Genomic DNA, 17,190 nt, shown 5'->3' on the forward strand with positions numbered 1-17,190 from the left:
AACAAAAATGTATATGAGATTATTATGATTATTAAGATTTGATAATCATTATTGATAACTGTCTAATGCGCATTGTGCATTAAAGCTGCAGTCCGTAACTCTAGCGGTTAATAAACTGAACTGCATGTGCAACATTGCAGCCGGAACTACTTCTCTCTGTTTATGTCTATGGCAACTGTGCTCCTCTGCAGCGGTTCCTACCAGTCTGGTTTGAAATAGTCCCAATATAAACACTTATTTTAAGTGTACCATAATGATTCAGGGTACGACAAAAACACAGTTTAGAAAATGGATTCATGTTGTACATTCTTATTATATAATTTTTGTAAATCTTGAACACAAAAAAAAGTTACGGACAGCAGCTTTAAGCTATTATCTTTATTGTATTTATTGAGCATTCCAAATATCCCTGCCCTATATACGTGGTCTAGAAGTGATTCGATGTTGAGTCAATTCCCCTATACTCACTGAAAATTATATCCTCTATAAATATCAAAAGACAAAAACTTTAGTTGTAAAAGTGTTTTGACTGCGGAAGCCCCACTTTCATATCGAATTGCTTGAAAAAAAGAGTTTGCCTCAGTCTGTGTACATGCTCTATGCTTTATCTAAGATGAAAACATCAGATGTAATGGCAGATCTAGCCTTGAGCTGCCATATCTATCTCAATAAGGTGCTTCATTTACTGCCACTTTCACCTTCTCGTTGTGCTTATCAGCTTGTTTACGTCTTCCTCCATGTACCTCGCAGGCTCTTGATGTTCACTGTGCTTCCCACATTCTCATCGCACCCTTAAAACAGCTTTGATCCTTCCAGGTGTTTGCTATAAAAATGCCTCTTTTCCCATCAGCTTTTAATTACTGTTATTTGCTGACACAAGCGGCTGTCTGACGGTATGCGTCGGGGGCTTCGTTCGTCTCTCCTGTTCTTTTCTTTGATCCCAATTTCCCCCTCCCCTCGCCCCTTGTTTTCCCTCTCTTCATCATGTGACGATTGCAGGTGTGGCCGTATGAGCGGATGCTGCTATGGGAGCACATAGATGCCTGGTTGTGTGAAGTCAAGGGCAGGCTCATTATCCGATCAGGCTTGTGTAGGCCACAGCAACCAGCCAATTAGCCATCGGTTTCTGTTCCTGGAGAAGAGCTCTGCTGGCCTCTGTGGCCTGCTCTTCAGCAGAACTGTTCATTAGGAAGCGGAATCATGACTTGCTTTCAACGTAGTGGAAGTAATTGCATTGTTTTCATGGTGACTTGTGAAGAATCGACACACGTTTAACACGTTAGTTACTGGGTAATTGGTATATAAAATCCCAGTGTGACATGAGTTGACATGTCATTGTACTTGGTTTTTGGACACAGCTTTGCAGGTTTAGCATTAGCTGGGTTGTTTTTCTTAAGGTCCTTTTAACATGACTCGCATTTGCAATTGAACTCTGCTTCAGCTTTACCCCGCAGCGCTGATCCAGCACAACTCAAAATTCAAGCGATTTCAACTTTGTACTTACTTACGCTGACCTTTTGAAGTGCAGCCAATTTTCATAACATCTATCTTTCCAAACACATGATTTATGCATTTTCATGATTTATGCATTTTGGAGTATAAAGCAACAATAGAAGTTTAAAAACATTCAAACTTTATGAATAGATCTTGGGATTCTATTTTTTAAACATTAACTACATTAGATAACACAAACTAACTAAGACCAATACTTGTAAAGCATTTATTAATCTTAATGAATGTTAATTTTAATACATTATTAAAATCAAAGTTTTTTCTGTTAAAGGAATAGTTCATCCAAAATTTAAAATTACCCCACGATTTACTCGCTCTCAAGCCATCCTAGGTGTATATGACATTCTTCTTTCAGACAAATACAATCAGTTATATTAAAAAATGTGCTGGCTCTTCCAAGTTTACGGAATACGGAAGCCGGTCTGGCTTGAGATATTTTACTTTATAAAGTGTTTAAATATGGATATATTTCTTACACAAACTCAACTCTTTGCTTCAGAAGGAATTTATTAACCCCCTGGAGCTGTGTGGATTACTTTTATAATGGATGGATGCACTGTTTTGGGCTTCAAATTTGGGGCTCCCATTCACTGCCATTATAATGCTTGGATTAGCCCGGACATTTTTTTTTTTTTTATACTTTATTTTAAAGGATTTTTCAAGTAAAAACACAGAACAAACAACACTGGCTCGGACTACACAAAAACAAAAATCAGTATATAAAAGTACATTAATAAAAAGCTGCACCACACACTAGGTGCCCAGAAGGGATATGCAGTTTAGACCTTAGAGAAGTCCTTAGGGGTCGACTGTGCTGCTAACTTGTCCAAATGCCCGAGAAATGGACCCCAAACAGCAGAAAACTTTTCAATAGAATCAGTTCTCAAAAGTCGAAGTCTTTCCATCTGTATGACAGAGATCATATCCATAATCCACATCTGGAATGAAGGGGGTGAGGGTGACTTCCAGTTCTTAAGGACAAGTCTCTTAGCCACGACCATACCCAGCATTAAGGACTGTTTCAATGCACCTGAAAGGCAAGAGGTGCGCTGTGAGAGGCCAAAGATGGCAAGTTCAGCATCCGGTGGAAGAGGCTTATTGTAAGCCTTGGAGTACCAGTCAAAAATACTTGACCAAAATCCAGACAATAAAGAGCAAAACCAAAAAGCATGAGCAGCTGTATCTTCTGCCACCTTACACCTGTCACACATTGGTGAAACGGTGGGGAAAATTTTATGCAACTTAGCTTTGGTGTAATGTAAACGGTGAATAACTTTGTATTGGATCAGTTGGTGTCTGCTATTGACTGAACAAGCATGTATTGTAGCCAAGCACCTGTCCCACGTGACGTCGGAGAGCTCAACTCCTAGATCTTCCTCCCAGGCCTCTTTAAATCTTACAGTAGGGGCTGAGAGGCAACTTTCAAATAAAGAAACAAATTTAGAAATAAGACGTACAGAGCCAGGAGGATTAAAAAAAACATCGAAAAAGACATGATTCTCTGGGAGGAGTTCAAAATTACAAATTTTGGACTTCACGTAATGTCTGATTTGTAAATAATGAAAAAAATGTGCATGAAGCAAATAAAATTTTTCTCTCCCCGGACATTTTTTAAAGGGGTCATGAATTGAGAAATCAACTTTACCTTGAGCTTTTGATGTATAAAAGTCATAGTAATATAAGAATAGCCTGTAAGTTTCAGAGCTGAAAACGTCCTTGTTAGTCAAAGAAAAGCTTTTATAGACACCAGGCCCATCAAATGATCGATTTCAGAATATGCCACACCTTGACGTCATCGTGTGGTGAAGCATCACCTCAACAGAAAAAGAACATCGCCTGATTCTGTACCCCCACCCACCGACTCGTGCCACTAACATGACATAGGCCTACATAGAGCTAAACCGCATCGAATTTCTAAGCAGTAAACATACCACAGAAGCTTCATTCGGATTCTAATATCAGAATGCTTAGATTAACTTTATTTTTAATGAATATCCAGCTCACGTGAGGAAGACATTGCGTGTCTGTTCCTTCATTTAACCACGGATTCGTTTGTAAACAAGAGTTTGGATTTGCAGACAGAATGAGATTACATGAATGAATGAAGCAACACTAATGTGAGTAAACATTTTTTTTTTATTTATATTTGACAGTATTGCATTGTTACAGATAGTATTGATTATGTGGACATGTCTAACTGAACATACCTTAGCACGCTGTCAAAGGCTGAAGAATCCTTTATTTGTGTTGTTGTGGTTCATTGCGATTCGGGATTAGACTCGGACATGTTTATGCGCCAGTGCTCGCAAAGCCCAACGTCCCGGGGCTGTGTTTTCCATTTGGGCTACCAAAACGTAAGCCTGGTCTACCGACGGGCTATCTTAAATATTGAAATAACATACCTTTCTAACATTAATGGGACCTTATTGGGTTACACTTTATTTTAAGGTGTCATTGTTACAGTGTAATTATATATTTAAGTACTGCTTAATATTAATTAACAAAATGTACTTACTATAGAGTTAGGGTAGGATGAGGGTTTGATTGAGGGTTAGTTGCATGTAATTATGCATAATTTACTGTTGTTACTATGGTAAGTACATGTAATATATGGAACAAGGACACTGTAAAATAAAGTGTTACCCCTTATTGTAAACTTTCACTGAGATATTAAATTATCATCCCGAGCATCCCGAGACAATACGAAACGACCCATTTGCTGAGTCCTATTGTTCTTTCTACTATGTATGAGCAGTCAGGAGGATTTTTAATTTTTTAATTTAAATGTTTTTTACGGTTTGCTGTTATATTGGCCTCGGTTTGCTACCTGGCTGCTGTTGGCTGTGTCAATGTGTGAATGGCAGATTTTGGGCTTTATTGGCAGGTGCCATTGTCATTGCTGTTTGTATGGTTGGCTTAACCAGCACTCTGTATTGAGAAGCACAGGTGTTAGACAGGATGGTGTGGTCCTGGGGGGTGAGAATAGAGCTTCTGGGTAGGAGGGCGGGGAGGCATCTGTGCGATCAGCAGGATCCTGGATTAAACATGTCTGTACAATCAAACACTTAAAAAAAAAATAAAAAAAAATGTAAATTTAGACTGGGTAGAATTGGAGTGCATGTAGTTTGAAGCTGTGGCCTAGAGGTTAGTGCAGGTGGTTCTTATGTTGATATGAGTTTGAGTCAATCCCTACGGATTCATAAGCTGTCACCCTTGAACAAGGCTCCTAAGTCTTATTTAAACAGGTTCCAGGATGTATTGGGAAAGATTTAGATTTTGCTTTGTTAACCCTTATAAAAATCAATTTGAGGGCAGTCAGTAGAATAAAGTTATGCATTGTGATTAAAATATATTTTTGTTTTCAGTATGGAACATACTGTACATACACTACTGTTCAAACGTCTGGGGTTAGTAAGATGTCTTAAATGTTTTTGAAATAAGTGTCTTATGCTCACCAAGGCTGTATTTATTTGATCAAAAATACAATAAAACAGTAATATTGTGAAATATTATTAAAATGTAAAATTATTGTATTTTATTCCTCTAATGGCTTAGCATCATTACTCCAGTTTTTAATATGTTGATTTGCTGCTGCTTAATTATTATTATTATTTTTTTTTAGGAAACTATTATACATTTTTCCTTCAGGATTGTTTGGTTAATAGAAAGTTTAAAAAACAGCATTTATTTATATCATATTATCCTGCCAGTATACACTATACAAACATATAATATTTTGATAAATAGGAAATGCAAACACAAATCTGCAATTATGAAATGGTAATGTTTAAAATTAAAAACAACTTTTACTTTAATATTTATTAAATGTTTTTGCTGGCAAAGTGATTAAGTACAATTACATGCCCAACCGATTATGCAACTGTTTTCTTGAGTTGTCTGGTTTTTAGAATGAGCAGATTTTTGGGTAACACTTTATTTACAGTTTCCTTGTTACACATACATGTAGTTACTATGGCAATTACTATAAATTATGCATAACTACATGCAACTAAGTGCATGTAGTTAATTAATATTATTCAGTTTCATATTTTTAAGAGACCCAGACAGTGTATTTGGTGCCTGGGTACTACCCATAAAGACTTTAAACTCTTCCGAAATGCAGTCTTCGGATGTCCCACATCAAATATGAATCTCTATTGCAATTTCAAACGAGTAAATTAGTTTTTTTTTTCAACACAGTTCCAGCCATCCATTCAAATTGATTCTGATTGCTCTTCCACTTCGGCTGAAGTATTCAGGTTTGTCCTCACTGATAGAGATAGTGGCTTCTCATCCGTTCCCTTAGAGGGCCGTTTTATCTGTATTGCAGTTGAAATAAGTGAGTCACCACATACACAAACCAAACAGAGACCCATAAAGTGGCACCCGGCACAGAATAGAGATGCTTGCAGCAACACAAAAGCTCACTAAAACTTACTGATAGTCAATCCTTTAATTAATCCGGCATGTGGGCATGTGACGGATTGTGGCTAGAGGGGTTCGGAGTGTCATTGTTCCGTTCTGCTTTAATCCGCAGAAATGGGCGTCCCTGTTCACACAGTGGATCAGCAGCATTCTGTATCTTAATGAGAGCTGAGGCTGCTTGCCTTTGATGTCACTGCTGTATTTTATGAATGACACTCCGTCTTATATAACTGCACTAGCTGCCCTCATCCAGCATGCAGATAGAGGATCCTCAAGGAGGCCAGTGATCTGGCACTGATAACAGGGTCTTAGAACCTGGCGTTTATGCACAATTGTAGCAGTGCAAAATGTAACACATTAAACGTGTTTGTGTGTATATATACAGTGAGGAAAATAAGTATTTGAACACCCTGCTATTTTGCAAGTTCTCCCACTTAGAAATCATGGAGGGGTCTGAAATTGTCATCGTAGGTGCATGTCCACTGTGAGAGACATAATCTAAAAACCAAAAAAAAATCCAGAAATCACAATGTATGATTTTTTAACTATTTATTTGTATGATACAGCTGCAAATAAGTATTTGAACACCTGAGAAAATCAATGTTAATATTTGGTACAGTAGCCTTTGTTTGTTCCTGTAGTTTTTCACCAGGTTTGCACACACTGCAGGAGGGATTTTGGCCCACTCCTCTACACAGATCTTCTCTAGATCAGTGAGGTTTCTGGTCTGTCGCTGAGAAACACGGAGTTTGAGCTCCCTCCAAAGATTCTCTATTGGGTTTAGGTCTGGAGACTAGCTAGGCCACGCCAGAGCCTTGATATGCTTCTTACAGAGCCACTCCTTGGTTATCCTGGCTGTGTGCTTTGGGTCATTGTAATGTTGGAAGACCCAGCCTCGACCCATCTTCAATGCTCTAACTGAGGGAAGGAGGTTGTTCCCCAAAATCTCGCAATACATGGCCCTGGTCATCCTCTCCTTAATACAGTTCAGACGCCCTGTCCCAAGTTCAGAAAAACACCCCCAAAGCATGATGCTACCACCCCCATGCTTCACAGTAGGGATGGTGTTCTTGGGATGGTACTCATCATTCTTCTTCCTCCAAACACGTTTAGTGGAATTATGACCAAAAAGTTCTATTTTGGTCTCATTTGAATAATGACTTTCTCCCATGACTCCTCTGGATCATCCAAATGGTCATTGGCAAACTTAAGACGGGCCTGGACATGTGCTGGTTTAAGCAGGGGAACCTTCCGTGCCATGCATGATTTCAAACCATGTCGTCTTAGTGTATTACCAACAGTAACCTTGGAAACGGTGGTCCCAGCTCTTTTCAGGTCATTGACCAGCTCCTCCCGTGTAGTTCTGGGCTGATTTCTCACCTTTCTTAGGATCATTGAGACCCCACGAGGTGAGATCTTGCATGGAGCCCCAGTCCGAGGGAGATTGACAGTCATGTTTAGCTTCTTCCATTTTCTAATGATTGCTCCAACATTGGACGTTTTTTCACCAAGCTGCTTGGCAATTTTCCCGTAGCCCTTTCCAGCCTTGTGGAGGTGAACAATTTTGTCTCTAGTGTCTTTGGACAGCTCTTTGGTCTTGGCCATGTTAGTAGTTGGATTCTTACTGATTGTATGGGGTGGACAGGTGTCTTTATGCAGCTAACGACCTCAAACAAGTGCATCTAATTTAGGATAATAAATGGAGGTGGACATTTTAAAGGCAGACTAACAGGTCTTTGAGGGTCAGAATTCTAGCTGATAGACAGGTGTTCAAATACTTATTTGCAGCTGTATCATACAAATAAATAGTTAAAAAATCATACATTGTGATTTCTGGATTTTTTTTTTTTAAGATTATGTCTCTCACAGTGGACATGCACCTACGATGACAATTTCAGACCCCTCCATGATTTCTAAGTGGGAGAACTTGCAAAATAGCAGGGTGTTCAAATACTTATTTTCCTCACTGTCTGTGTGTGTATATATATATATATATATATATATATATATATATATATATATATATATATATATATATATATATATATATATATATATATATATATATATATATATATATATAAATATATATATATATATATATATATATATATATATATATAAATATATATATAAATATAAATATAAATATAAATATAAATATAAATATATATATATATATATATATATATATATATATATATATAATTCATTGTTTGCTGTAAGCTTGTCCTACAGTGTGCCATCGGAGTTCCTCTGAAACCCTCAACCTCCCTCAGCTCCACCTGCTTAGATCTGCAATGTCTATTTATGCAGCAGCAGTATATATTACATGCTCTACTATTGATTAACATTGTACTATATATTTTTAGTTAAAAATATATTTATTTTAAAATGTATTCATTTAAAAATGTATTTAAACAATTGATTCAAAATAACCACATTCTTGCTATTGGGGACAGTTGTACTTGTAAAAGTAACTTCTTTGGAAAAAACATGCAAATAATAATGTCCCTGATTTTAAAACTTAAATTCATCACAAAGGAAAATTTGGGTATAAATTTGACATTTCTCAAATTAGGAAAAACTAACTGGATTGGCATCAGTAATAATACAAAAGACAATTATGTTCAATAAATAGTTGTTTTTATTATACAAATTATTTGGAATTAACAATTCTCCTGGCAGGTAAAATAGTATAGCAATTGCATAGCAACTTGATGCATTAATATACAGTAAACCATGTTGATACAGGTGTGCATTTTACAGCTTTGAAAGCAGCTCATTAAATCAGAAGAACTATCCGTTTTAAATCTGTAAATTAAGTAGGCACACTTGCCACTCATAACTAAATTGTGTAGTTAAAAGGGCACCATAACTTTCACAGTCGTTCACTGAACTCTTTTCAGAACAGATTTTCAGCTCCACCATTTTATGCTGGATAGAAGAGCACATCTCCTCGATCTTTCATATGCAGTTATTTAGATGCCCACTCCCAGCCTTTGAGTTGCCGAGCTCTTTCACTGACACTTATGCACTTTTTGCAGGCTTGTTTACATTGTTTTCCAAGTATTATTAGGAGTTTTGCGAGTCTACTTTCTGTTTAAAACATACCCTAATTTCTCATCTCTGTCTCCACAGCTTTCACCCACAGACAAGAACCTGGAGTTTGACCGAGACTTCCGCATTCGTCATTATGCTGGAGATGTGGCGTAAGTACATTTAGAGGGGGCGTAAGTGCACTCTCTGTTGCTTGAGACCATAAGCTCTAAATGCTGTAATTAACAATCACTGTTAGTTACCCACAGCAGGTTTAACTTAAGTGGAAAGAGATCTAATCCTTCCCTTGGGCATGAATTGGGTTTAAAAGGTTTGGAAAAAAAACATTGGAGTGACGCAAACTTGTTAGTCAATCCGAATGATGTAAACACCGGTTGCAAAAACAAGTTTATTCCAAATGTGAATGCAGTTTCATATTCTCACTTCAGCGGTTTGCCAGATTGCAGGCTGTCAATTATTTCCTAAAGTTCCGTGGGTGTAGGTGTGATGTGACACCATGTTGAAATGGCTTGTTGATGCTTAGTGTGTGAAAAAGAGAGAAACGGGTTGGGGAATGAAATCTAAAATTATAAATATTCTCATTCAGGAGCTAGAGCTTTCACTGTATCAGTTACAAGCGTGCTGCACACATCCTAAAAAGTGAAGCCATAATATTTTGATCACCCCCTGGTGGTTGGCTGCGGTATATGTTATAAACCCCTCCCTCTCCATGTGATTGAATGGGAAGCGAGCCAAAAAAAATAAAAATAAATTACACTTCAAATATTTTTTCCCACTGGATATTACTGTCTGTAGTTTAACATTTCTGTCACAAAATAGTTCACATGCATTAAATGTTTTGCTTGCCTCACTTTCTTCAGTGGTGGAATGCAACGAAGTACAAATACTTTTTTCACGTATCTGTACTTTACTTAAGTAGAATCAATAGTGCATACTTTTTACTTTTGCTTCGTTACATTTTGCAGCAATTATTATACTTCTACTCTGCTACATTTCTACAACGTTTCGTTACATTTTCTTTACTGCTCACACAGAGAAACTCTGTTACATACTGCAGTAACGATTCAAAATGTTGGAGTTTTTATATTTAAAATATATAATGCAGTTAAAAACATCAAACGACCATGAGTGCTGTTTTCCTGAATGCCATCACGACTGAAAATGTGTCACTGATTGCATATGACACTGACAGTTCCATAAACAATTAATTAACAAAAAGTTACTTACATTTTAGATGCAATATATTGACTGTTTTTGTTCTATTTCATCAGCGAAAATAGTTCCAAACAAAGCAGCAACAGAGCGTTACTGAATGATTCAGTGTTTTTAATGAATCGTTGAATCAAAGATTCAATGACCTGTTCATAAACGACTGCCTCATTCTTGAACAAATCAGCCGTTTGAACGAATCGACTCAATGATTCACTCATTAATACCTGCCGCCACCTACTGGCAGTTTTAGTTTCATGTGAAAACATTCTTTCCAACATTTCTCATTTGTATTCAAAAAAATATTTAAAACAATCTCATAACATCATTTAATTAAGTTGTAATTTTTCAGTGTAAATTATTTAATTTGATTGGTAACAGCCCTATATTGTCTTATTCTAATTTAATGTATTGATACATTTTAAGAATATAAAGGGAAAGCTGAAGCATATCCGATATTTAATAATATTAGGGGAAAAATGCTCTTTATAAAAGGTAAAAATATCAAGAATATGCAGATTTAAATACGTCAAAGCTGTTCACTGAACACTATAGTGAGAATATTGCTTCTAAAAAAATTATATTTAACTCTGCAGATCACCATGATAACCAGAATTGTAAGTCAGAATGTAAACTGGGCCACAGATGGTAAACACAATTACATTAACCCAAAAAAATGCCTTTTTTATTATTAGAATAGACATTAAGAGAATAAATTATGCAAGTACTTTTACTTTTAATACTTAAAGTACATTTAAAATCAGGTACTTTTTACTTTTTACTTAAGTAGAGTTGTCATTGTGTACTTCTACTTTTACTAAAGTAAATATATCTCTGGGTATTTGTACTTTTACTTCCTCCACCAGTCACTGACTTTCTTTTAACGTTAAACTGACGCTTCCTGCTGCAATTCACGCTCTGCTTCTGTGACTGGTAAACTCCACCTACTTTGATTTGATTGGCCATCTCAATCATTTTGACATTGAGCTCTGTTAGACCACTGAGGCAGACCAGACTAAAAATGAGACCTTTACACCTTTAGCCGTTTCTAATTATTGGGTGGGACTTGTTCCCTTCAATGTCTTTGGTGGTTTCGGCCCTGCCCTATGGAGAAATGTTTTACTTGCGGAACTCAGACTGTTGCACTCTATTGCACTTGCATATAGGGGAGTGTTCAAACAAACCTGTTTATAAAGAATCATTACTTATAAAATTTGTTTTGTGTAGCCATTGGAAAAGTAATTACACACTCCATCTTTAAGTCTAAGACAGTTTGCCATGTGCAACTATTGTATATGTTTGTGTATTTTAGTCAGTGTGGTTGTGTGTTTTGTTTCAGTTATTCCGTTGTGGGCTTCATTGACAAGAACAAGGACACCTTGTTTCAGGACTTCAAGAGGTTACTTTACAACAGGTCAGTATTACCATACAGTACATTCCTTATTTACATACCTGCCAGATGTCACATGATTTCTGTGACTTATATCTGTCCTTCTCCTTCTGTTTTTCAGCTCAAATCCTGTGCTAAAGGCCATGTGGCCAGAGGGCAAGCTGAGCATCACAGAGGTCACCAAACGACCCCTGACTGCTGCGACACTCTTCAAAAACTCCATGATCTCTCTGGTGGAGAACCTGGCCAGCAAAGTGAGTGTGTTTGAAGGATTTTTGTAAACACCATGGCCAATGCATATCATACATAAGTAATAATGTAAAGTCGCAAAATAATGTAGGGTTTAAGAGTTTGTTTTAAGATAATGACAGACTAACGTGTATTATCCTGCTTACCAAATAAGTAAATATATGGACATATTCTGTAGATTGTTTTTTTCACATTAGTTTTCTACATTAAGTGATTTTTAATGACAACTTTCAAATCTTTAAAGACAGGCCTACTGTGAGCTACAGGGTTGGTAATCAATGGAATATATGCTTTTGAAGCCATCAGCCCACGTTATTTCAACTTTTTTTTTTTAAATAATCAACATCATTTCAATCATTTCAACAGTGGGAGTCCAGGTGAGAAACTACATAACTCGTGATTCTGCTGAAAAATCTCCGCCAAACACACAATTGTGACAAGCAGATTGTGACAAACAACAAAAACTCTTTAGCGCCTGTCCACTCCCTTGAAGCATTCTGAAATATTTGCATAGATTTGTATATTTTGCAATAAATGTAAAATATATTGTTTCAATATATTTATTCTACGTGGCTGTTGAATGCTTGAATCTGATCTGATTGGCTGATGAACGTTCTAAGGTGTGCAATTATTTTCAGGGAAATGCACGGCAAAAGTAGTTCAAGGCAGGTCTTGACCGCATTACAGTTCCATATCACTTTGCCAAATGATTTCAGTTATTTCAAATATCAGCAAAATAACCAAAATCCACAGTGAGACTGACCAACCAAAGAAATATAGTAAACGATAGGATAAAAACGACAAAGTATTTCCATGTTTCCACACAAATTTACGTTTTCCTGCTCTCCCACTCAAAAACACATACACTACGGACACACACTTGCAGAGAAACGTGTTGTCAACGCGGCTCTGACGATTTTATCAGTAAAGTAGTTTAGCAACTTAAAAGCTACATGACATTTCTCACTAGTAGCTAGGTAATAAAGGCGCTGTTCTTACAGTTCCGTATTAGTAGACGCTGGTGCCGTCCGAACACTGTTGAAAGAGACGCACAGACTGGGGTAATTCACATTCGCTCTCTCTCTCTCTCGCTCGCTCTAATAACTAATATTACTGCATTAGTCTGCTATCAATGGCTCAAGACTCCGTTACTATTTCTAAAAGGACGTTTTGGAATTAGCAACGGAGGCTTGGGTTTAGATGTGTAAGAAATTAGTCCTGCACACAAGAGCATTTTACAGACAAAACCTGGCAAATTTCTTGAAATAAATAATCTGAAAAATGTTTTGAGGTGTGGTAACAATAGTATATGCAGAATAATTGACTCCAGGCTGTAGAATTATTTGCAACTTTTTGAATAATTCAACAGCCCGTCGTCAGTTATTCCTTACATGAGCAATATCTTTAAATCCATAGTTTTATACTTCTCCATTATTTTTAATTTGATTATCATTTTCAGTGATTCATAGGATTGTAGTTGTAGTTTTTGCTTCAAATTGAAGTTAGTAATGTTATGATTCACCTCACAGCTGGTTAGTTTGTCTCATGAATTATAACTCTTTAACAAAGACTTTTTAAAAATCCCTATGGGGTAAATACTTTCAGAACCAAGGTGGCTGAAAAAGTGTTGCACTCTATTGATGCGCAATTACTCACCATAGCCTTCTGTTGGTTCATATAGGAGCCGTACTATGTGCGTTGCATAAAGCCAAATGATGTGAAGTCACCGCTGCTGTTTGAGCATGAACGCTGCAAGCACCAAGTGGAGTATCTGGGCCTCCTGGAGAACGTCCGGGTACGACGAGCTGGTTTTGCTAACCGACAGACCTACCCACGGTTCCTTCAGAGGTGAACAACCTACTCTTTTTCCATTTGCATGACCAACATGTGCCCATTTCAATGCATTACATAATCATTTGTTTATCGTCTGTTTAAATAGTCTTTTTAATTGATGCTCTACATGATGTCACACATTTGTGTACGGTCTCAGCTTATGTATAGTAACTCAATGCTCTTGTGACAGCTTGTGTGTGACTGTTGCATCTTTGGTTGCTACTGACATCTGAAACTACAGATTGATCTGTCAGATTGTGAAGATCTTACGTCTGTTGGTGTGAAAGCTGCCATCTTCTGGAGTCTCTTATTCAACAAGTGTCATGATTGCTGAAGGGTTTTATGTAACAATGACGTGCAATCCGTGTTCATTCTGGAATCTTTTTACAATAGCCTTGAAATTTAGTGGAGCATTTTGTCACTCAATATACAATGCTTCTTGATTATATAAGGACCAGAATCCTTGAGCAAAAACCCATTCTCTGAGGTCCCAGTAGTGTCCAAATACTTTCTGAGGCCTCTGTATATTGCTCAAAATAAATAGTCCCCTAAAACACCATGAAACACACTTGCCAAAACACTGATGAGTTGATGAGATTCAACACCTGAGTTGACAAAATGTCTGTCGCTAAGAGGAAGTTAGACCGAATTAAATCTAATTGAGAATGCAGTGTTAACAGCACTCACAAGAGTTATTTGTGCCTCTGTCAAGACTGCAGATGTGCATGGAATATAATGTACTACTTAAGAGGCGAGACTGGACAAATGAGAATTTGATCTGAAGGGCCCGGTTTCTTACCTCACTGTGTGTTATATAATGCTTGTTATAAAATGGATAGCTCAGACTCTGTATTCTGATTGGACAAGCCGTGTTTAAAGCCTATATTCATGTAGAAAGTTGCTATTGTACGCTGCTAGCCAACCATATACAGCCTACAGGCTAAAGAGCATATTACCAAAGACTTTAGATATACAAAGACGGTGCACTCATATTACTATGAATGGGAGAAAGTTCAACACACAATATGGCGGAATAAGTCCCGCCTTCTAAATAAAAGACCCAATCGTCAATTGGTACATTCATTAAGTCACTGCAGCTGGCTTTATTCAGTGTTCTGAGAAACAGTCGATGTTCTGAGATGCGAGCTTGTGAAAAAGCATTTAGGAAATTAGGTATTTAGGGAAAAATGTATGAGACAGTTGTTGACCGATTTCATTGGTGATTTCAAATATGAAATTTATTTGTAAGCTTGGTGAACAGCTTTGGAGAATTTGAATTTCTTTCCTGCTAAAGAAAGGATAATAATAATAATTAATATTATTATTATTATTATTAACTGCATGAGCATAGTTTGAAATACTGAGAATAATAAACAGTATGAAACTGTCAAGTGTTGCTCTCTATTCTTGATCCTTTATCTTTTATTTTTCACCTTTCAGGTATAAGATGATCTCAGAGTTCACCTGGCCCAATCACGACCTACCGTCGGATAAGGAGGCAGTGAAGCGTCTCCTGCAGGGCTGCGGGTTCGACCACGATGTGGCCTACGGCAAGACCAAAGTTTTTATCCGCACTCCCCGAACCATCTTCAGCCTGGAGGAGCAGAGAGCAGAGATGGTGAAGAGGATCGTCCTCTTTCTCCAAAAGGTTTGAGACATCTTATGTGTAGCTTTGGCTTGATGCAATTTATTTTGAATGACTGCTGTGTAAAAAAATTATATTCAATGGCCTCAAAAATATTTGGACAGTTAAAGATAGAAGTATGAATGTCCTTGCATGATATAACAAAATATCAAACCAATGCCAATTGTATTTGGACTTTATAGGATTTAAAAAAAAAAAAGCTTTACTATCACTTTTTGGCAGATGCTACTTGATATTTTCTTACCAAATGCAATGACATTCAGACATTTTCAGTCTTATTTAACTGTCCAAAAATATCCAAATTTACTTTTTGGGGAACTATATAAATGGATCTGCATTTTAAAATCAAATGTCCTCCCACAAAGTGCAAGATTCATCCATGCTTGGTCCTATGAGTCATAATGAAATCCTTAGACCTTAAGGCTAACCTCATCTAAGCTCATTATACACTACCGTTCAAAAGCTTGGGGTCGGTAAGAATTTTGCAAATGTTTTTGAAAGAAGTCTCTTATGCTCATACAAGGCCTCATTTTATTTCATTTAAATACAGTAAAACAGTAATATTGTGAACTATTACTACTGTTTTCTATTTGAATATATATAAAATGTAATTTATATCTGTAATGGCACATTTTCAGCAGCCATCAGTGCCAGACATTTGGTGCCAGTTTTTCATAAAAGACATTCATAGTATTTCATTTGGTATTCAGCTGGTTTTCAAAAATTAATTCTGATCAGGAATTTTCATGAAACTCCATTACGGCACACATTCACGCACTTACTTAATCAGCTAAAGAGACAACAAGGTGCTGTATCTGCACCATAAGTTCCTGTGATTCATAGACACCATTACTTTTCAACAACAGACCTCACACCACTGCAGACAGAACAACAAGGCAACAATAAAACAATATGGCACGTAAATCCCTTTGGCTCAGGGCATTTTCTTGTGTCTGAGTAAATACACAAAACACTGGGATGTTTCTACTTTTATTTTTCCTCAGGAGCATGAGAATCATTTGAATGGCAGATTTATTGACTGCCAGTGTCATTTCACTGTCGCACAATGATTGCGGGGGTCTTAGCACAGCACACTACTGTATATTCCCCACTTTATATTTACTGTCTTCAGTGACTGACAGTTGAAATCAAAGCATCTATTCTGTCAGCTTCTGTCTGTGCATTGAGTGTGTTTTTTACCACTCCCCCTGTTGCAAGATCTTATTCTCTATTTCAAAAGATGTTATCAGGGGATGCCGAACGAGATGCTTTTAAACACAAACTGACATGGTTTTTCACAACGCCTACATTCAATATCAAATTCTCAGTTCTAGGCTCAGTATTTCTGTCATGTTTTCAGATTCAAGATCAGATTTCAAAGTGTGTTAAATCTTTGATCTGCCTGGATCGGAGATTCAGAGCTGAGGTAAAGGTGTCATCATGAAACAGGTTCATCTTGAGTTCCCTAAGGGGGAAAACATTATTTGGGGGAATGTTGTCTCTGTATTAATCACATTGTAAACCTCCAGGCTATAACCGAGCGTCCCAGCAGAGCTCATATAACCTGTGTCGATCTCCAGTGAGTGACAGGCGCTAATGTGCTATTTTACACACAAAAAAACAGCTTACGGTTGGCTCTAAACACTGAAACCGTTTTCACGTGTGTCTTTAGGTTTGGATCATCTTTCTTTCACTCACAATCCCTTTATCAGCATATGGCAGACTGGATTGACTTGTGCCAAGTCTTCCGGTTTTGCCAGCGGCACTAACATTTGTGCCAAAGGCTTCCAATGAACCCAAACTGAAAATGCTATTCCTCATCTGTATGAATCTCCTTGTTTGTGTGTTTTTGAGTTCTGCTTCCTCT

At 37.1% G+C, this 17,190-nt stretch overlaps 1 protein-coding gene across 1 annotated transcript in view; it reads left to right on the forward strand.

The window, feature by feature from the left end:
* Positions 1–17,190, forward strand: part of myo1d (myosin 1D) — a 92,212-nt gene that overhangs the window by 32,560 nt on the left and 42,462 nt on the right. The window contains exons 12-16 of the mRNA XM_079801486.1: positions 9,079–9,149; positions 11,546–11,620; positions 11,718–11,850; positions 13,527–13,693; positions 15,119–15,326. Coding sequence (XP_079657612.1) covers positions 9,079–9,149; positions 11,546–11,620; positions 11,718–11,850; positions 13,527–13,693; positions 15,119–15,326 — 654 coding nt within the window. The remainder of the gene's footprint in view (positions 1–9,078; positions 9,150–11,545; positions 11,621–11,717; positions 11,851–13,526; positions 13,694–15,118; positions 15,327–17,190) is intronic.

This window comes from Gobio gobio (assembly GCF_949357685.1).
Source record: "Gobio gobio genome assembly, chromosome: 20".
Lineage (NCBI taxonomy): Eukaryota > Metazoa > Chordata > Actinopteri > Cypriniformes > Gobionidae > Gobio > Gobio gobio.